This window comes from Oenanthe melanoleuca, chromosome 5, assembly GCF_029582105.1.
Source record: "Oenanthe melanoleuca isolate GR-GAL-2019-014 chromosome 5, OMel1.0, whole genome shotgun sequence".
Classification (NCBI taxonomy): domain Eukaryota; kingdom Metazoa; phylum Chordata; class Aves; order Passeriformes; family Muscicapidae; genus Oenanthe; species Oenanthe melanoleuca.
The window spans coordinates 53115252-53137602 of record NC_079339.1 but is presented as its reverse complement, the minus strand read 5'-3'; the positions used below and the strand labels follow the sequence as shown (position 1 = coordinate 53137602).

At 38.7% G+C, this 22351-nt stretch overlaps 1 protein-coding gene across 2 annotated transcripts in view; it reads left to right on the top strand.

Moving 5' to 3' along the window:
* The window catches only part of JAG2 (jagged canonical Notch ligand 2), a 68328-nt gene that overhangs the window by 38262 nt on the left and 7715 nt on the right, over positions 1-22351 (top strand). Inside the window, exons 6-22 of one of the 2 annotated variants that reach the window (XM_056493556.1) lie at positions 5977-6107; positions 6493-6612; positions 8471-8584; positions 9448-9561; positions 10119-10232; positions 10759-10805; positions 11071-11244; positions 13597-13747; positions 14023-14187; positions 14730-14843; positions 15850-15963; positions 16336-16449; positions 17367-17483; positions 18143-18170; positions 19009-19094; positions 21295-21408; positions 21599-21714. In XM_056493556.1, coding sequence (XP_056349531.1) covers positions 5977-6107; positions 6493-6612; positions 8471-8584; positions 9448-9561; positions 10119-10232; positions 10759-10805; positions 11071-11244; positions 13597-13747; positions 14023-14187; positions 14730-14843; positions 15850-15963; positions 16336-16449; positions 17367-17483; positions 18143-18170; positions 19009-19094; positions 21295-21408; positions 21599-21714 — 1933 coding nt within the window. The remainder of the gene's footprint in view (positions 1-5976; positions 6108-6492; positions 6613-8470; positions 8585-9447; positions 9562-10118; positions 10233-10758; positions 10806-11070; positions 11245-13596; positions 13748-14022; positions 14188-14729; positions 14844-15849; positions 15964-16335; positions 16450-17366; positions 17484-18142; positions 18171-19008; positions 19095-21294; positions 21409-21598; positions 21715-22351) is intronic. The other variant, XM_056493557.1, reaches the window with a different exon arrangement.

Sequence of the window (22351 nt, the reverse complement as noted above, 5' to 3'; positions counted from 1 at the left end):
AAAAAGGAAATAAAATTCCTGCTTTTAAAATTTGGGAGAAAGTAAGAGGTGGGGATCTTCCACAGGTGTTCTAGAATGGAATTATGAGAAATCTCGTAGGCTGCTCTGAGCAGTAAACTAGAGAAGACCTTGTTTGGGCAAAATGCTTAGCTGCTTTGGCATCTGACCAGTTCAATTCCAGCAGCACTGGACTGCCCTGCCAACCCACTGGTCCCTAGAAAGTGTGAGGCTGCTGTTTGGCCCTGCAGGAATGCACTTGGTACCAGGACTGGGATATCTCCTGTCTCCTCTTTGGTGTAAGATAGCCTATCACAGCTTCAGGTCTCAAAGATCTTGTAGAATTCTTTCCATTACTGTGTCTTTCATCATGATGAGTTCTCTTGCCTGTTGCTATAACCAGTGTGCTTTTAATTACTATATTTTTTTAAGTCCTAGTAGCAAGCCCTTAGGGAATGTTGGCAAGTGTTTCACAAGTAGAAACCTTAAGTTAGACAAAGAATCTCATGTTTTGCTTTTTTATTGGTCAAGGAACTGAGGCATGCTCTGCATGTGTGGGTTGAAGGGTATGGAACATACCCTAAAGGTGGATCTGCATCCAGGAGGTGTGAGCAGGCATGCAGGAAGTAAAAACATGTAGTGCTTGAACTTGTGTCTGCAGCAGTGTGGGGAGTGCAGCTGAGCTAGAACAGCAGATCAGAGCAGTGCAGAGAACTCCATGTCATACTCCAAACACTTCAGTACTTCAGATTTTAGGCTCTCTAGGCTGTTGTGGCCTGAATGCCTGTTTGCAGATGGAACACGTTGGGAGTGCTCCTGGCATACATTGTGTGATGTTACCTTAGTTTAACCTAAGAAAAATCCAATTCCTTTGTTCCAAACAGCTCTGTTATGTGAGCTAGCACACATCAACAGGAATGATCAGGCAGTTCAAGTAAAAAGCATGTTCCTGGTGTGAACTAATGCAAATACAGGCACACCCTTAGAGCCACTTATGTAAGTTAACTGAACAATGTTTTGGCTAAAAACTTTTGAACCATCTCCTCTTTTTACTTTTTCTCAAAACTCTGCGTAATACTGAAGTGAGAATGTTAGCTTTCAATAACTTCCTTTATTAGAGGAGAAAAAAGTTTGTAGGGAAAGGTTTGTAGCTTTTGGTGTGATAAGAATGCTGGGGGTGAAAGGAAAAGATAACGAGCTTTCAGGTAATTAAATTATTTGAGCTCATTGAGTATGTTTTTCTTTGCTATTCACAAAATTATCTTGCTTATTTCAAAGGTAGGAAAGTGGGCAAAGTGTTTCTGTGACAAGTATTAGTGAATGAATGCTGTACTGCTAATTAATATTGAATCCAGATGCTCAGAATTGTAGGATACAACAGCTGGACAATATTGCTGCCTGATGTGCAGCAAGTAATCTCCTAAAAGTTTAAACAGACTTTCTTATGGTTATTTTAAGTAAATAACTAATATAAATCTATTGTTCTGGCCTATGCAACACCATCCTGTTCACGTCACTAGAAAATTTAGTGGTTTTCTATTTAAGAGGGTTATTTCTCCCCCACCCCTGAATGATGCATTTTGCTTCTGCTCTTAATGTCACTGTTTTGCTTTGTTTTCCTGTATTGAGCGTTTTGGCTCCAGCTTCCACTTGAAACATGATTGGGAGAGGCTCCTTCCAAAAAGTCTGCTTATAAAAAGGTGTATTAATACTTCACAGTGATGTTCTCTTCACTCTTTGTATGATGTGCAATATATCAGTAACCTGGTATAACATGTGGTATTTAAAGGTTTATACTGCATTGCCTACATCATCCCTAAGATTTTTAAAAATTTATTTTTAGGCCCCATGTTCTTGAATTGACTTCAGGAATAGACTTTGGTTTGGTGGTTTAGGTGTATTTATGCATGAAGTGCTGACAAAGCTCTGTAAGTAGGTGTAGAACTGAATTTATTTAGATATCCTCTCGTTCTCATGAATTACAGAGCTTTATTTAAGGTTATCCAGCACAGATTAGTGATTGGATGAGATGTGCAGTGTGAAGTTTTCTCAGCTGAACTTTCTGCACAGAAGGATCAGGACTTTCAAATAATTAGAAGTGATTGAACCAGGAGAATAAACCATGTGTGAAGATAATATAAAAGACTTGTCCATTGAGGACACCCTGACTTTCTGCTGTGGTGGCAGAAGCATGCACCTTTTGGATAAGAAGGAGTTAATCATGCAAGGTGCTGGGGAGCTATGGTTCACAGACCATCAGGATCTGAGTGCATCTTTTCACCTTTCCACATCACTTTGATAACTGCCACTGTAGGATTTGACATAAACATATAGTCTGGACAACATTTCCAGGGTCATCTAGTCCCCTCATTGCCCAAGGAGGTCCAGTTAGACCCATCTAGGTAGTTCATCTGATGTCAAAATTTTCAGTTTCAACCTAGTTCTTACTAAATAATTATAACTAACTTCCTCAGAGGAAAGCAAAGACCACTGTTAGCTTTTTCCTTAATTATATCTCTTTCAGAAGATCATAAGGAAAGCATATTTCTGTAGAAAAATCTTATATTGGATTTGATGAGTTTAGTTTTTGAATGACCCAAGGAAAAGTAAAAGCCCCAAATATTCTGTTTCATGCTTTTTTTCCCCCACTTTCCCCTGCCTCTGAGTACACATGTACCTTTGAACTGTGTGTAGTCACGAGTGCCTCGTAGGATTCCCTGATGTTAAATTTACTCCTTTAAATGCACTGAGATTTACTGTAGGAAGTCCTTTATCCTGAAATTTAGCTGTTTGAAGCCCCACTGAGCTGAATTTTTGTGCTTTTTCTGCTTGTCAATGACAGCAGTGTTTTTTCTGCACAGTTGCAGTTTTTCTAATCTGACAGTTGAAGGATTGTCTAAAATTTTTGCTAAAGTTACCTCTAGCTCTTCCTTTGAATTCTCGTTTTTCTATTGCCAGCAGACTCTCATCTAAGGAAAATGTGAAGTGTGCCTGTAGAATTACCAGATCTATTCTCTGAGTTGTTGGTTTCAAGATAACCAACAATTGTTCTCGCCCTATTACCCTCTGTGTTAATTGTGACCCAAAGGGATGCTTTAGTCTGGGGGCAGATGCCTGTGCTTCAGCCTTCCATCAGGAAGTTACTAAACTGTAACAATCTATTTATGGTAGCTTCTTTGTACTGCTAATAACCCAGCAAGGGCTAAGATTAAGCCAGGTCTGATTTTGTTTTGCGTGTACTGGATTGTGAAGACAAGTTTGAGCTGATGAAGTCAGCAGAGGGGAAGGACAAAGGAAGTAGAATCTTGATTCCAATAAGAATTTTCTTTGTCTGTTGAACAATGAGAATCCTTATAGATTCACTATATTTGGCTTTCTTATTTTGTCAGATGTGAAAAATTAAGAATTGCAATTTAGTTGGTTCTTGACTGGGATGAGAGGGTAGGGAAGAGGTAACTTTAACTCATTATTAGCTGCACTGGCAGTTTCCTTTTAGCATTTGCACTAGTGGCTGGTACTTGAAAAGGAGTTCTGGTTTTGGGGTTTTTTTGTTTTTTTTTTTTTCTTCTTTTTCCTAGATGATGTTGAGTTTGTGTTTCTACCATTTGGTCTTCACGTAGTGAATCATTAATCATTTTCATCTTGTTTTTTGTCTTGATATTGTATGTCATGGATATGACAGAAATACAAATGACATACAACATACCCATTTCTGATTTGGTTTCCATTTATTGATCCCATCTTGCTCTCAGGGTGGGCTGAGATCCATGTAAGCATTATCTTTTTAGAAGGAAGTGGAATTAACGCTGCTCTAGCACCTGTTAATGTAGGATGCAACCAGACTTCCTGTTCAAGAGGAAATCCTAATTTACTCTTCCTTGTAAACTGAAGGCTGATCAGCTTACCACATAGTAACCTTTTGACTTGTAAACATTGTGTTCCTTTGGACTGTTTTGAGCCTCTAGAAATTATTTTCCTCAGGCTTGGTGTTAACTTTAACAGTAAACTTTGACTGTGTTGAATATCATGAAAAAGCAGCAACCTTTTTTCTGCTGAAGTAATTTTAATATCATCAAGCATACCTACATACTGAAGTAGGTGCTTAAGATGCCTTCACGTTCTAGAAGGTGGCTGTATTTTTCTTTGCAGTCTTAAGCACCACTGCACTGTTAAACAAAGAAACTTGTTATCCCCTGGCTATGGAGAATAAATTGAGCTACTGTGATTATTTGCTTTGTGATGCAGACTTTCAGCTCTTGAAAATGCTTGTTGTATGTGGGTGGGGAGTTGGCTCTGGCTGGGATAGTCATGGTGAATCACTGGCAGTAGTGCCAGGTTTGGCATGGATGAAGATTTGGGTTGGGGCCAGTAAAGTGAGTTGCAATGCTTTTTTTATTGTTTATTACCATCCTCTGAAAAGATTTCTCTGTCCTTGAGGAGGAAGGAAGAGATCAAATTTAGCAGGAGCAGTATTTGTTTCCTCTTGCTGCTGCTGCAGCCAAAGAAGGAGGCTTCTAAAATACAAGTGTTCTCCAGGATTCTGCCAGCCCTGCTCAGAGGAGCAGGAGCAGTCGAGGGCTGGGTCCTCAGCTGATGCTCTCCTTGGAGATCTGCAGCTGGGAGCTGTTCAGGGACTAGGACAGGAGCTCAAAGGAGTTCTAGAACATGAAAAGAATGGTCTTGCAGAGATCTGCATCCAGATTCCTTACTGCCAATGTAAATAGTAAGGATTTAAATACTGTGCTGCCAGCACAGCTCGTTCTGTTCCTCTGGGGATTGATCCAGCTTACTGAGACAGTGGAAGGGGATTGATTCACAAGAAACCAAGACTCCTCGTTTATACTTCTCTTGTCTTCTCTCACTTGCCCCCAATGACTTAATTTATTTTTTGCTCTTGTATACTATTGAAATCATGTGGATAATAGAATGGTAGTGTCAAATCTAAAAAACGTAGTTTAATTTTTAAAGTTTTTTTTTTTTTTTTCTCTAGGCAATAGGGCACTGTTGTGCATGTGCCCATCTCTCATTCAGTGTGATTTTATGCATCTCTTTGTTGCTAGTATGTCTCTTGAATTTTGTATAAGAAATACTCTTAACAGACAGAATGTTTCCTTTGTTGGCCCAAAAGGGCTAGGTTACTATTTCTTGGTACTTAAAATACATGTGAAATATAAATAAATGTTAAAAAAAAAATAGTCTATGCCCTTTCCCCATCTTAAAGTTCAGATTTTAATACTTTCCTATAGCATAAACAGTTGCTTCTTTTAGCAGAGTTCTGTTACAGTTTAACATAAAGATACTGGTCTCAGAAGAAATCTTGGCAGAAAAATTCAACTCTAAACCAAATGAATTATTAATGGCTTTTTTTTCTGCTCCCACTTTCTCCAAAGAGTACTTTTTCCATAGTGTCAGTAGAGAACACTGTGGATATAACAGAATAAATCTGTGAAAAAAGGTTTTCTTGAGAAACAAGGCCTTGAGAAAATTAAGACTGCTGCCTTTCTGGCTGCCCTGGTCTTTTAAGGCTGTAGCAGTCTAGAGCAAATTGGCTATTATCTTGAAATCTCTCTTCACAGAAAAACACTGTGGTGCTCAATTCAGTAAGCCAGCAATCACCTTCTGAAAATCAATTTCAACTTTCTTGTATCAATCACAAGTTTTGTCCTGGTGTGAGATGATTATGTAAAGATGGGACTTCTTGTGAAAGAACAACTAATTCATGTCCAGCTCTCATAACGTGTAGTGCTTGGTGGTGTTTGTTGCCATGGTGTGTAACACATTTGAGCAGGATGAGTTCCTGTAAGGATGTTCAACAGGACTAGTTGTGTCCCTTCTAAACAGGTTAAAGTTTTGTTATCTGTTGCACATTGAACAGTTGACCTTGTTCTTGAGAATGGTAAGTGTAGTGTTGTAAATACATGTAATGCTGATAATGAAGCATCATGTTGCTAACTTTTAACATGTGAACTTACATCTTAGGTGTCATTATGGTTGGCAAGGACAGTTCTGTGATGAGTGTGTCCGCTACCCAGGCTGTGCTCATGGGAGCTGTAATGAACCATGGCAGTGTAATTGTGAAACCAACTGGGGTGGCCTGCTCTGTAACAAAGGTACTTAACATTAATGTATAGGAAAAATAAGTTAAGTTGCATGATTAACTGATAACTCATTAACACTTTTTTTTTTCTGCTAGTGTGCAACTACCTGAGTGTTTCTGTGCCTTAATTCTTGTGTGGCAGATGGTGCCTAGGCAATAGAAGTATAGGAAGTTCAAGAAAAAAGGCTGGGAATTGTCCTGACTCTTCTAACTCCTGCAGTGTCTCTTGTTCATTTTTCCCTGTTCTGTGGATAGTTACCCGGTCACAGGCTAGCCACTGGAATATGGGGATGATGTGGGTGAAGGATGTTTGAGCCAGAAAGGCATCTGTGTGTCTGACTAGGGATTGAGGTGGTGGGATCTGCATTCCCTGCTGACTGAGCCTTTTCTGTGTGCAGATCTGAACTACTGTGGGAGTCACCACCCGTGCCTGAACGGCGGAACCTGCATGAACACGGAGCCGGACGAGTATCGCTGCGCCTGCCCCGACGGCTACTCGGGGAAGAACTGCGAAATCGGTACTTGGGCATCTCTCCTTGGAGACAGGAACTGGCTTAGCCACCTCTGCATTTCACTGGGCATATGCTCCATCTCTCCTTTCTGGTGCCTGAGCCTGGCTGTTCAAAAAATCACCAAAGACCATAGATATGCTGCTCCAGTTTCCCTATAGATGCAACTGAGACTATTTCTCCCCTTTGATTTCTCTATAATCCAAATATGCAATTGGGCTGTAGTCTCCTTAAATAGGTTACACATGTGGCTTTCCCTGTTGCCTTACTCCCTGCCTCCCATTTTCTTGTCTTCTGGCTTTCTGGCAGAAGACTTCTTTCCCAAGCTGGGGACTAAGAAAAGTAGAAGTGATGGACACTTGAGTTTCTACTTTGATGTGGGGCTTTGGCCCAATTTTTAGTTGGCTGAATATCCTTTTTAATCAACTGAAACTTAATCTTTTAATATGGGACTTCCAATATATTTGGATTAATAATGAAATGTTAACTACTATGGAAATGTGCTCAAACAGAGGCACCTTGAGCAGTCTTAACAAAAAGTATCTTCCTTGTGCCCATTGGCAAAATGGAGGAGAGCATTTAAACCACATTTGTGATGAAGTATGGCTTTGAATTGAGTCTAACAGATCTGTGTCTTGAAAAACTGCTTCCTATCTCAACCACAGCACAAAGATAGCATGTTGCCTTTTTCTATCTATGTATGTGTTACACAAAGACCAAAATGTTCATGTTCTGGGGACATTTGGGTCTATGGAAAGTTTTCTTGATTATTCTCACTTTGGAGGTAAATGGGCAGTGTGCAGTTTCTTGTTCTTTCATATTTAGCTTCATATAGTGGCTAGTTGGGCATTCTGTTTCTTTGTCACGATGCATTGTTAAATCCTTTTTTGAAATGTGGTATTCACAGCTTCTCACTATGAATTTTGCTGTTCCTTGATAGTTAAAATTTTAGATGGAAAGAACCCATTTTTTGAACTTCACTGCTTGACCCTAAGTTCACTGAACTATTATCAGCAAAAGGTTTTCAGAGTTAATCAGGATGTAGATCTTTGAAGTTCATAAAGCTCTATGTGGTATTAAAGATGCCATCAAAACTTGAATTTTGCTTCACCTGGTAGAACGTGATGTAAAGTTTAAAGTCCCCCTGAAAGCTATGGGGGAGTAGCTTCAGGTGAGGAGGCAGTGAAAAAGAGAGCCATATACTTGCTGAGATCTACAGTGATTTTTAACAGTAGGTTGGTGTGTGAGCTGCTTTAGGTACTGGTACTAAAAAGCTTCCTTGGCCTCTGAGAGGGAAAGTTACCAAAAAGAAGTTACAAAAAGCTTGTCCCTCCTGAGCCTGAGGGTTGTTTTGTGCAGCTTCTGCCACTGTTACAGCCCTGTAAGGGGCATCACTGCCTGTAAGAACCTCTGTTCCCTGCTGTTTCCAAGGAAAGTGCTAAAATGAAGCTAAACAGACCTTAAACTACTACAGCTGTTCAGATTTCTGCATACAGCAGATCTGTTTTGTCTCACTAAATTTAAAAGAAGTGCTGGAGTGCTCTGGAGGTGGAAGTGCATGGCTGGAAGCACAGTATTAATGGGGAGCTTTGCTGGGATATTGAAGTAGAGTGAGCTGTCTGTGCTTAGGCTTTCTAGTTATTAGGTGGGAAGGATGATACATCTTCAGTGAAATCCTGCCTAATTTTCCTCCTGGGAATCTTAACTCTCTGCAGGTGTGAGAGGAAGGCTCCAAACTTCTGTACTGGTATCTCTCCGCTGCTATTTCTCTTGGTTACTTTAGCCAATGCAACTTTAAACTGTGAGTTCTCCTTAATTGGTACTGGAAGAGTATTTAGCAAGAATTTCTTTCCTTCTTTCTCCCCAGCTGAGCATGCTTGTGTATCTAATCCCTGTGCTAATGGTGGAATTTGTCACGAAATTTCGTCAGGCTTCAAGTGTCACTGCCCATCGGGGTGGAGTGGACCAACATGTGCTGTTGGTGGGTATGGCTTTGCTGCTGACTGAGCTTTTGGGTTGGAAGGGTTGATACAGCTTTCTTGGTGATATCACCAAACTCTGTGAGTTTGGAATTTGGTGGTAGTCTTTTACTTTCCCTTTTAACAGCTGAGTATTGGCAGAGAGAAAAGAAGAGGGTTTTGTGCTGCCACAGTATTTGCTTGATGCAGTTGAGATCTGTTATCAAAAGCTGGACCATACCCAAAGAAATGCCAAAGGTCGTTTGACAATTCCTGACTCCTTAGCCACTTAAAAGCAAAATACAGAGTGGTTTTATTTAACGAAATATAAATGTGAAGGTCAAAGGTTCTCCCCTTCTTTAGTAGTAGAAAAGTAGATTTGCACACTTAAATGGTTAAGTGTCTGGTTCAGAGGACAGAGAAGTGGTTGAAATGTATTGTGGGACTATCACTAGTTTGCATATTGCCTGTGATTTGAAACACTGGTGGCTTACCTGTTTTTAAACAGCAACTGTCCTCGAAACCAGCCTCCCTTCCCCCCCCACCCCACCAAAAAAAAAAGCAAACAAAAGAAAAAAAAACCTGAAAATTACTAGCCACAGAACCAAAACTGGCTAAATTTGTGTTCTGAACTAGGGACACGACTTTAAATGAACATACAAATTGTAGGTAGGTTATCTGATTCTTCTTTGCTTCTTTTCATCTTTTCTACCCTGTCTCAAATATGTGAGACAAGCCCAAGTAAAAATTAGATTAGAATTGTTAGTCTGTGCCTAAGCTTGTTTGTTTGTGCATCCTCCCCCTTCATCTCAGTCTAACTTTGAAGCAGAACCTGTTGAGCCAAGCTTTAGGCTGTGTGATGGAAGTCCCCCCCTTGCTTTTGCAGATATTGACGAGTGTGCATCAAACCCTTGTGCTCAAGGAGGGACCTGCATTGATGGTATCAATGCATTCGAGTGTATTTGTCCACAGCAGTGGATTGGAGCAACTTGCCAGCTTGGTAAGTAATTCTAAACCTTTGGAGACCACTGGGGATTATTCCTAAACAGTGAATACCCCTGTGTGTTTCTGGCATGGTGTTTATTGAAGAAAATATGGAATATGTGTGTTGTTATTGGTATCTTAGCTCCTCTTTAGCAGATCTCAAAGCCAGAAGTTTCAAGTGGATCTATAATTATTTAAGCCCCAACTTAAGCTTATAATAGTTCTTTTAGAAGGCCCCATGACTTCTCTGTTGTAAAATGCAGCATTGGTGGTGGTAACTCCTTCTCCATGGTGGCAGAAAGTGACTAAGCTTGTGGAGGCCAGGGAGGGATTTGCCCTGACTAACAAATTGCCTTTTTGAGTTTTGGCCAAGGGAAGAGTAAGATAACATGCATGTGCTACTATAGGCAAGTGTGCATTAAAATCCTGTGGTATGTAAATGGTTTTAGTGCCCTACCAGTGTTTAATATGAGCTTCTGATGCTTGGATTGCATGGACACTTTGCTTGGTGCTGTGGTAATCTGTTTCTGGGTTTGTTCTTTATTCTATTCTTTATTTTCTCTTGTTTCACAGATGCTAATGAGTGTGAGGGGAAACCCTGTGTTAATGCTTACTCTTGCAAAAATCTCATTGGTGGATATTACTGTGACTGCATTCCAGGATGGACAGGAGTAAATTGTCATATCAGTTAGTATTTCTTTAGTATGTATGTTGACAAGTAGGATGCTTTGTTCTTTAAAAAAAATTGTGATAGTATACATATTTTTGCAAGAAAAAAACCCCTGTTGTCAGGATTTTTCTAACTTCTAGCAATGTAAATTGAAAATACTGTTTGAAAATTTATTTTGAGAAGTAACTGGTATTAAAATAAGCTTAGATATACACTTAACTAATAAATCTCTTGATTCTTACATCTTTCTGAACGATATATATGATTCAATTTAAAATGTTGAGTTAAAATGTTAGATACTAAATTGATAATCATATCTCATTTTTAGTACACTATAGTAGAAATATAGAATGTAATTTTCTATTGGATATTTTTAAAAAATAGGAATCTCTTTTAACACATCAAGAATCCTTCCTTTCCATTAAAACAACTAGAAAAAACCTTTTTGAAAACTACTTGTTCTCTATTTTTATGCTAAACCTATACTTTACAGCCTTCTAGCTTCCAGTCTAAATTCTAATGCTTTGCATATTTTATCCATAGATATAAATGACTGTCATGGACAGTGCCAGCACGGAGGGACTTGTAAGGTAACTCTTGTTCATTCATTCCATGTTGAAAATTAATCTTTCTCTGACTGGTTATGGGTTTTATAGTATGCATTTACAGTTTGGTTAAATGAGTTCCAGTGTTAAAAATGTAACACTGTACTTGCAGACTCTTGCACCCATTTCACAAAATAAAATTCCGTGGTGCTACTGCTGTCTGCAGATCCAGAATACAGAAGTAACTTGATTTTTTGTGTGCAAGGTTCATCAATAAACAAATCCTTCTACTTTTCCCTGCTCTGTGAAGGATGAAGTGAATGGTTACCACTGCATATGCCCCCGTGGTTTCACAGGGAAGAACTGTGAGATAGAAACTAACGAGTGCGAGAGCAATCCCTGCCGGAACGGGGGCCGCTGCAAAGACCTGGTGAATGGATTCACTTGCCTGTGTTCCCAGGGATTCTCAGGAGTCTTCTGCGAGGTGAGGGCAGTGCAGACATTGCTGCAATGCTTGTCATGGACTGAATTCTTGAAAGAAATAGATCTGAGTTTAAATGGGAGTAACCCAAGGCTGCAGTCACTGCCTGTCGTAGCTGTTACCTGATACTCTGAATAAGCAAATTTGTTGTGCAGTGCTGTCATAGCAGCTGTAATGCTTGAATTTGCAGCCTGATAAACTGCAAGTTGTTTTATATAGGTGTTGGCCCTCCTAAGGGTTTTAAGGCTGCAAGTGTTCCTTAAGCTTGAAATGTTTTCCTTTGCAATTTTCAGGACCTGTGTCCTTTTGTTACACTAGAGTGCTTTAGGTTCTCATCCTAATAAATCTGAGGTAGATAATTGAATTACCCTTCAAGTAATCCTACTGCTTCTGGTAGGAGTAGATTAATTATATTTCAATTATTTATATTATGTGTAATGGTAATAATTAACATAATTACTAAAGGCAGGCAGATAGATGAGTATTGGCTCTCAGAACTTTGTCTGAGATAATTTTAGAGACATGGCATTCTAGTGCTTAAGGATTCAGATTTTAAATATTGAAGTCTTAGTGGGAATTCATAAAGTTTTTCATGGTAAAGAAGATATTGTTCTGTTCTAGGGAGGACATTAGGCTTTTCAGTGTAAAATTATTTTGCATTAAGTGTTCACTTTCTGGCTTTTGCTGATAGTCAAATTCATCTGGGTGTTATGCTTAGTATCAGCTGGAGGCATTAGGCTAGAATTTTGTTGGATTTGCTCCAGAATTTTTTTGTGGAAGATATTGGAGTGATCTCTCTTAAATGCTGAAGTAATTTTATTCTGTTATTTGCATCATTAAAGAATCAGTGTCTTCATTTTATTCGAAGTTTAAAAGGACTGCAGATACCAACCAGTTTGATAAAACTGTTGCAGCCCCTAATAGCTCATGAACTGTTTCTGCATAAGGATCATAACTGCAGTGCTCTACTCTGGCTGATTCATACAATATACTGTGTAATTAAAGTTTTAGCAAATGCATTTGAATAATAGGGAGGAGTTGGCTGCTTGCCTTGTGTGCTGCAGGAAATATCTACCATTGATTCCAGATGCTAAAGTACCAGCTACTGAACTTGCATTGGGAAGGGGAAATTTACACAAATGGAAGGAAACAAATGGAGACATCTGATAGAGGAGATCTGAGAATCTTTCTCAGACTATAGCTATTTTTTTATTGCTTGCTTTGAATGTTCTGTGTGAGAGCACAAAATGGTTTGCTGAAAAATCTTCTGTTTTGACTGCAATAGTATGTGCTCCTCTGAATTAAATAGTTAATGCCATTTGTGTTCCTTCTCCTTTAGCTAGTTTTGCATTTTTTTCCTATTTAGCTACTGAACTGCTAAAAATAGGGATCAAAACCACTATTGGACTTAATTTGATGTCTGTAAAGTTGAAAGCTATCTTTCTCCCAAGAGAGATGTGAAGGAGGAAAAACTGACTTGAGGGGAGAAAAGCAATCCTTAGGAAAAACAATTTGGAGGAGAGATACTGTGATGTAAAAATATTCCTTTTGAGGCTGCTTTGTGGATTTTGAGACCAGTTTAGGGCATCACAAATCAGTGATCTTGTGTGTCAGTCTAAAGCAGAAAACAGCACAATTGTTTTGCTGCAGCAATGTCTGTTAAAGGTTGTATTATGAAAATGAGGTTTAAATTTTGCTCTCTGGATCAGATGGTCAGAGTTCAAAATGCATCTCGTGTAAATTGGTGTGGTGATGGCATTTGTTAAAACAGGGCCCTGAGCAGCTGGGTCTAACTAGACCTACTTTGAGCAGGAGGTGGGGAGTAGCTGACCTCTAGAGGTCCCTTCCAAGCTGTGTGGTTTTATAATAAATTCTATGTGTTAATTGAGATGGGAAGAGAATTTGCTCTAGGGGATGGGATTTTGTTCAGGTTCTGTGTACTTTCAGTCTCTTGCAGACACAAAGCTGACAAGTGCACTGGTATTTAACTTGCCTTGTGGCACTTGGTACGTGGGTGTGAAGGACAGAGAAGTAACTTATAATGATCCAGAGAAGTTGCAGTAAGATGTCTCCTAATGGCTTAAGTAATTATTTACTGAGTTACTGCAAATGTGCTTATTCAGCCTTCTCCAAAGGAGTATTTTTTTTAGCAGTGTCAGAAATGCTTTGTATTAGGATAGGCTAAAGTAAGCTGAAGTTTGTCTTGCAGGATGGAATGCAATATTTATGATTCATAAACCCTCTTAAAACTTGAGGTTCCTTGTACATTAGCTTCATCTGTGTCTGGCAGAACAGATAATGCTGCTTACTCCTGGGAAATGAAGCAGCTGCTGCTAACTGTGGTCTCTCTTACAGATGGATATTGATTTCTGTGAACCTAACCCTTGCCAGAATGGGGCTAAATGTTATGATCTGGGAGGAGATTATTACTGTGCCTGCCCTGATGACTATGATGGAAAAAATTGTTCTCATCTCAAGGACCACTGCAAGAACAATTCTTGTAAAGGTACCTGCTGTTGTCCATAAATCTGTCTTGATTGTGGTATGTTAAAAAAAAAAAAAGGCATTTTGGGATATAGTATAATGCAGAAATATTTTTATTGCACTCACTTGGACTTCATAAAGTAGTGAGAGGAAATACTCCTCATTAATGAAGAGATAGATGGTAACTTAGAGCTAACGTAAATTTCTTACAGTTTTAATTTTTGTAAACTTTCTTTTAAAACTAAAATCTGAATGGTAATACAGATCATTAGTCTAAAGACTACACTTCTTTTTCAGTAATAGACAGCTGTACAATAGAAGTCTTCACTAATGCTACAGAAGAAGGAATCCGTTTCATTTCATCCAATGTTTGTGGGCCTCATGGACGGTGTATCAGTCAGCCAGGAGGGAATTTCACTTGTGCCTGTGACAGAGGTTTTACTGGAACATACTGTCATGAGAGTAAGTAGGAGCTTGTAAAAGATTATTCTTTTTGCTCGAAATTTATTTTAAAGTTAATGTTTATGGAGCTTTACAGCAGTAAAGCTTTACAGATTTCAGTAAAGTTGCATAAAGTGCTGTTTCAGATGTACTGCTTGAAATTGTTTCTCCTGGTAGCAGTCTTGGTAGTGGTTTACATTTCCTCTGACAGAAAACTCTGCTTTTAGTCCAACTTCGGTGTAAATGTGTACCCACTACCATTATGTACAATCTTATGAGCCACAGATTTCTCCAACATGAGAATGACAATGAAGGGACTAGAATTGGTATTGCTGGTCTGGGTGTTTTTAAACCCCTGGATATTCTTGTCAGATAAGTGTAATGCTCTGGTTTGTCTTGCTACATGAGAGACAATACAGACAGAAATCCTACCAGGCTTGAAAACAGATGTTTGAGCTTTTCTTTTGTACAAATGCAGTAATAACTCTGTACTGCTTTTCCTAGAGACTCCTTTGAGTAGGTGAAAACAACCTTGAGCAATAACTATTGATCTTTTGTTGTAGATATCAATGACTGTCTTGGGAAGCCTTGCAAGAATGGTGGGACATGTATTGATGAAGTTGATTCATTCAGATGTTTCTGTTCAAGTGGCTGGGAAGGAGAGTTGTGTGACACAAGTGAGTATTGCTCAGTGTTGCAAGGCCAAATGATGCAGCTTTGTTGTAACAGAGATGATTGGTATGTGCTTAATAATGGAGCAGTTTCTCTGTTCTATAATTAAGTCTTTTTTGCAGAAGAAATATTTCTTTCAGAAATAACTTCGGGTAGCTGCATGAAAGCCTCAGGTCCTTTACTAGGAGCAGAAACTGATTCTTTGGTATAGTTCAGCATTTATCTCGGGAGGAGAAAACTTTTCCTCCTGGGGATAGCCAAAAGTGTGGGCCAGGAAGTGAGCTAGGCCAGTTCATGGTTAAGACACCTCAGAGGAAACTGCAATTGTTTCTTTTTCTGCTCTGAATGAAGCCTCTTATAAAACATGATGGCAAGGACTTGCTGAGACTTATTACAGGACATGCATCAATTAAGATGTGAAATACAAAGTGAGCAGCTTTTGGCAGCTATTGCTGTTAAAAGAGCCTTTTGTGTGGTCTAGATGAGGTTTGTTCTGGAATACTTATGTTCCACCTATTAAATGTTTGTCTCAAGTGAAAGGAGCTTTCTCTAAAATTCATAATTGTGTATGTTTAATGTGTGCACATATGTATGTATGTGTTTAAGCCACCTCTGATGGCTGTAACTCTGTGTTTAAAGCAGAACAGAGAAAGGGAATCTTAACTCTCTCATCTCCCAGGCTGGGCTGGGGCTCCTTTTCAGGACATTGTGGTCCCTACTTGGAAGCTCTTTCTGAAGTTCAGAATACAGCTGTTTGTAAAAACAAAGCTACTTTCATGCTTTACTGAGAAGCCATTCTGAATGATCCTTCTAAGCTGTCAAAGTCATAATTCATATTGTTCTGTATTAAATCAGGGTATTTCCTTGCTTGTATAAAGATAACCTCATAATAATTAGGATTGCTGTCTTCCTAAGTAGTACAAAATTTATTTTCTTTATAAAGAGATTTTTTTTTTCTGTTTTCTCATGTCTGGGCTAGATCATCTGATTTGAATAACTGGTTTTTTTTAGATTTCAATGACTGTTCTCCTAACCCATGTCACAACGGTGGCCGATGCATTGATTTGGTAAATGACTTCTATTGTGAGTGCAAGAATGACTGGAAAGGCAAAACTTGTCACTCACGTAAGTGTTCTTTGCTTTGATCTTTAGATTACCCAAAGATTTATTTTCTTCTCGTGGGACTGGAGTTCCTGAAATTTAAAATGAAACAATTGCAGTGAAAAAATAGGTGCTCTTTCATTACCCCTTCCAGTTTCCCAGTCACAAAATGGAACATTTTAAAAATGTATTCCTTCATGTAGTGAAACAGTTCCGTGAGATGTCCTTAGATTCCATTCTTTGGGTTGTTTATTGTAATACAGCAAGCAGAACAATGTGTTTCTGATACTGGTGCATTTAAATTTAAAGTCTCTTTAATTTTGTGATTAAAAGGTATCTGTTCCTAACATTTTGCAAGACCAATGGAAATTAAGAAAATGGCTTTGTTGTCTGTAGGTGAATACCAGTGTGATGCAAACACTTGCAGTAATGGTGGGACATGCTATGATGATGGAGACACATTCCGCTGCTCATGTCCTCCAGAGTGGATAGGAAGTACTTGCAACACTGGTAAGATTTTAAAATTGTCTACTGATGAAGCCAGAAGAAGCAGAGAAGTGTTTAAATAATCAACTGTTTAGTAAACAGACACTGTTCTGGCTGGCCAGTTCAAAGCTGTTCCAGTTGGGTGCTGACTGAAATTTAAGTAATTTCTTCCACTCACCTGACACGATACAGATCTTTAGGAATCTGTTCTCTTCTGGCTGTTTATATGGTCTTTTCCATAGCTTCTCTCCTAAGCAGTTTTCTAAAACTTGGATTTGTCTTGACTTTTCTATTGGTCTTTAGTGGCCCTGTGTAAAAGTTTTCCTGGGGACTTAGTCCCCTGCTTGGCTTGCAGAGTCACAAGGTTTGTGATCATGTGGTGTATGAGCAGACATACCCAGGAAAAATGAAATTAAGAGGTTCTTCCTGGGGGATTTGCAGAGTTAATGCCTGCTGTAGGGAACTGCTTAATTTTTTATTTTTTTTCCCCCCCTTCAGAGACTGAGTGTAGTATCTCTGTGCATGAAATTTCTGTTATGATCAGGAAGTTGAGTGAAGATAATTTAGTACAGCTTTTCTATGTTTTAGATACAATTGCAGCTTTAAATACTAGTGTTTTATTGCTAAGAATGCCTCACAGCCTGGGTAACTCACTGCCAAAGTAATAATTTAGCAGTATTTGAAGAATGCTTACACAAATGGGGCAGAAAGGAGGTAATTACTTTTTAATAAAACTTCATAGTTCAGTTAAACAGTTGGATTGGGACGATGGTGAAGGTGGCTGAGAAAATGTCATATGATTATTTTTGGAGTTTTTTTGACCTTTTTGTAAGTTTTTAATTGTTGGCTTAAATACTATTTAATATATATATACTGACATATCTAGATGATAGGTACTCTTTGTTTTCTGGTCTAATAGACACTTTTTTCTGTTTTCAAAGCTAAAAACAGCAGCTGTATTCTCAACCCGTGCATGAATGGTGGAACGTGTGTTGGCAGCGGAGATTCCTTCTCGTGCATCTGCAAAGAAGGGTGGGAAGGACGCACATGCACACAGAGTAAGGCTTTTCTCCTTGCTTCCCCTGCACCCTCTGGGATGTTGGGAGTGTCTGGCAGGGAGCTGCTAGCTGAAACAAAGCAAGTTTATGGGGTTCATGTGCCAAAATATCTGAATCATTCGGAGTGGGAGGTAGGTAAAGGAGACGATGCTCGAGTAATGAATGAAGAGTTTGTCGTGCTGCTTTTTGCATCCGGTCTCTGCCAAGAGAAGACTCCCAGCCTTCTATAAAAATACAGTTTTTGGAAATGTGTGCAGAGCTGGAAAAAATACTCATAAAAATAATAATTTTAATAATGAAGAGTATCTGGAAAGGCAGGCAGTAGTACAAGCCATTTTCTCTGAGGAAAGCAGTTAACTACTTTGACATACCAAGACAATGAATTGTTTAGGTGGAGTAAAGCCTGCAACTTTGATTTTTATTTTTTCCCTAAGGTGTAACATTGGGAGTGGAAGGGAAACTAAATTTGAGCTCTTTTTTTACTCTGCCTACTGTTGATATATATGATAATTGAACATTTTTTGCAAGTGTGGAAGAAAACATTCAGTTATGTATATTTTTCTTCGCTTATCAAATAAAATGGTTTCTGAACTATAGTGTTATATTTTAGAAAAATAAGTTGTGCCATTATTTACATGAGCCAATGTTCTTTTTTCTAGACACCAATGACTGCAACCCTCATCCATGGTAAGTACATGAACTCCAGTCCTGTACCTATTGTGAAAATAAAAGTGAGCACAGTAATATGGATTTACATTACAGATTAGAACTAATTTTACTCTAAAATAATTGAAGCCACCCTCTGTAAAATAAAACCATTTTTTTTGCTATGCCATATCTATATCACATATCTATTCCTTGACAGCACCAAAGACCATAAAACAATCTTGAGTTGATTCATGCATGAACAAATAAAAGTATTTTAGTGTAGTCTCCATGGTGGAACTGACCAGTAAATTAGTGATTTGAAGTGAATCAGATATGATAACATTCACAGCATTTGTAATTGAATAGAGTAAAAAGTGAGAAATCAAAACCTGTTAGTTTACAGTGGATAATTCCAAATAATATAAAAGTGTCCTGTTGTACCAATTACTATGTATAAACATGTTTAAAAACAAAACTGAGGTTTTGGGAGATAAAATGGAAATATTTTAAATACAGAGGCTGATATTTATGGTTGAAAGGGGACAAAACTGATGTGTGGGTGAAACAATCTACCTTATCTGTCTCAGTTGTCTCTCTAATGCCATAATCTATGCTTCATGTATTAAAAAAAAAAACAAATTTGGAAAACATTGGGCTGTTCTACCTCCTTGACTTCTGTGGATGTGCTTTCTCATGCATCTGTAAGATGTTGCTGTTTAACTGCTGACCTGCTAAGCAGTATTATCTAGCATTATGCTTTTGCTCTTAAGAGAAGTAAATTGTCCCCCTGAAGAGCAGCAGAAGCTTTAATTAACAAAGCTGTAATTGACCAGTGAAACAATGTAGATGGCTGTCAGCTGCAGTTTTTTATTTGCAGTTACAACGGCGGGATCTGTGTGGATGGAGTGAACTGGTTCCGATGTGAATGCGCCCCTGGCTTTGCTGGTCCTGACTGCAGAATTAGTAAGTACCCACATGGGTGGAGACCTGGTGGTTGTACCAATCTGTACAAATTGGAAAGAACACCTGGTGACCCTTTCTACATTAGCTCAGCTGAATTTCAAATAGTGAAGCAGAAGTCAGCTGTTAGCCAGGTACTGGTACCTTGTAAATAAGAGCAAGTTATGGTCTGTTACTCATTTCTTTAAATGGCACTGAAATGAGTTGGCTTAAATCATGCTTAAAGACTTGATTGCTGGGTTTTCTTGGATAATTCTGACATTTCTGGGGTTCTGGCTTCGTAGAAGTTGAAATTTTAAATATTTCTCTGTTGATAAACATCTTGTTAGTAAAGATGACATATGTCTGAATGTGTTCCACTTAATGTAAGAAACCAAAATGCACTGAGACATTCCAAAAGGAAACAAAAACATCGAGTGTAGTGCTGGCACGTGAATAACAGAAGTATGATAAAGGTCTTCCAAAGCTGGAAAACAAACCTGTTGCACTGCAATTATTCTGAAGGGTTTGAGGCCAAAAGGAGGGGAGAAAGTGCACCTTAAAAGTGTGTGGAAGTGTTGTGGAACAAGCTGGTGGGGGTTTTTGTTGTTTGATTGGTTTTTTGGGTTGTTTTGGCTTTGTCTTTTTAATGGAATTTTACCATTTTTACTTGAGTGGGTGCATACCTTACTTTTACTTTCTGCTTTGGAAGACCAGACTTTGTATCTTCTGTAGCCTCAAGGCTTCTGGGCTTGGTCCTTCCACTCCGTCAGTGTGGTGATGTGCTTTCAAGTTGAGACTTCATCCTCATTCTGGCATAGAGAAAACAAACCAGCCCTTCTGGTTGGAGGGCAGCTGCAGCACTTGTGGAAGCATCATCTTAGTGGTGTGTGGATACAGAACCAGGCATGGCAGATCATTGTGTGCCTACATCCAGATACCCAGAAAGGGATATTGAGTTCTCCTTGCCTGCTCCTCTTCCCCTTAAGGCTAGGATGTCACAAATACTGTGCATTTGTAATGGAGCTGCAGATGTTTTTTTACTTGTTTAGACTGGTATGGATGGAAGGAGTAGCTCTGAAAAAAATACCTTTTATGGCTGATACAGAAACAGAGTTATGTCAACTTTTTCAGCATACAGAGGCTGATGAATCTTAAACCTATGTGAAGACAGGAGGAAAGAGTAGATAAACACTGTTGAGGTTTAGATCTTAGTGCATTTTTGAAGGAAGCTAATATAGAATCAAAAGCCCTTCCATATCCATTGGATTGTTTTGCATTGCCTACAAGTGTAACAGTCTCACTACTGCCATTTGTCACATTCACTTTCAAAGTCCTGTATTTTAAAATGAGCTGAGACTGTGTATTGGACAAGAACTGTTGTTTAAACAGTTTTCTCTGGGTTTGGAAAGGGAATTCTTACTCAATGGAAGGAAACCTTTCAAAAGATAATTTGGAAGAGAGAGGTTCTGATTGAAAATGAAGCAGTTGGTGCCTGTGGCTCACAATCTCATAAGTTGGTTTCTGTTGCATAAATCAGTATTGGTCACTTCCCCAGGATAACAAATGACTCATTGCTGTCCATCTGAATGGACCATGCTTCCCTGCCTTTTTCCATTGGTTTCTGTGCCTAAGCCTCTGAATCTTCAAAGCATTTTTTAAAGAGGCTTTTATGTTAAGTGTCTATATATTAAATTAATCTACTCATTATTTTAAGGTTATTAATGTTCACCAAATGTGTGTTGCAAACTAAACTGTTACTCTTCTGCCTTATGGTCACTTGTATTGAAGCAAGTCACTTCTTTGAGCATTGTTGAACAAGATTATTGTTCAGCTCTTGCCCACTGATAACTTCATGAAAGCACATGCTTTTGTATGAAGCCTAAATGTCTGAGATTAGTGCCAGAACAGGATGTGGGGCTTGTTCTGTAGCTGAATGTGGACAAGACATTAACACCTTCAGCTGCCCAGCACCTCTGCTCTGTGAGTTGAGTCAGCATGACTGCTGTTTTGACTACCAGAACTTCAATTAGGGTGCAATTACGAGAAATCTGTTACAGGTTATTGCTGAAATGGCAGAACTGTTTAATTACAAGATTAATTCTGTACCCACACTGTCCTTTCCTTTAAAGAAAGGAGGTGTACTGTTAGATTACACCTCAGTAAATTATTAATTACAATGTCCTGTGTCCTTGTCACTGAGTTTTACCCATTTTCTGTCCAGATATTGATGAATGCCAGTCTTCTCCTTGTGGGTATGGTGCCACCTGTATAGATGAAATAAACGGATACCGATGCACTTGTCCCCCTGGAAGAATTGGTCCTAGATGCCAAGAAGGTATTTCTATACCTGCTATCAACCTTTATCCAAAAAACAGTAAGGCACAATGTAGCCAGTATAAAGTTTTTATGCAGTAGTCTGATGTGTAAGGAACAGTAACTAATATTTTTAGTTTAAATTTGTATAGTATTTAAAGCTTGAAGAGGTGAAGTGTCTGAATGTGCTTTTTATGTTTTTTTTTCTTTAGTGATTGGAATTGGAAAGCCTTGCTGGCTTAAAGGAATGACCTTTCCCCATGGCAGCCGGTGGGAACAGGAGTGCAACAGCTGCCACTGTTTGGATGGACGTATTGACTGCACCAAGGTAGGCTTTGTATCCTATTTTCCTAAATTCCTGGGGCTGAAACAAACTCATTGTTCTTCATGCACAAGTTAGTCTTTGTCTCCTCTAAATTTCCTTTGTTAAAAAAAAAAAAAAAAATGTGGCTTCCTGTAAAAGTAGTTACGGATTGTCTTTTTAATATCATAAGTTACTGTCCTGTCTACCTGCTAGAACAGGCTCTCTAGACCACATGTTGCAGAAAATGAAACATGAGCTGGAATAAAGGATAAATAAATCAAACTGCTGAAGCTTTGCAGTTTTAGAACTCTTAATTTTGTGAAATGTGAGTTCCAAGTTGGAGGACGTGTAGGAAGAAATTTTTCACTGGCTATTAACTGCTTTTTTGTATTGTCCTTCAGTAGCTTTATGGATTGACAACTTTCAACCTTTGTATATTTATTGTGAGATAGATCTTGGTGGTTTTGTGGCTGAGGAAAAGTAAGACCCAAAGGCAGATTATGCATGTGCCTTAAATTCACCTTGTCTGTGTGGTATTAGATTTCTTCCATGTGTAATGGAACACTTGCACTTTCTTGCTGACAATTGTTCTTTGAGAAATCCCTAAGTTCCTAATAGCTGTACAGTGCTATGTAGGATCTTAAAGGCTACATTGTAGAAT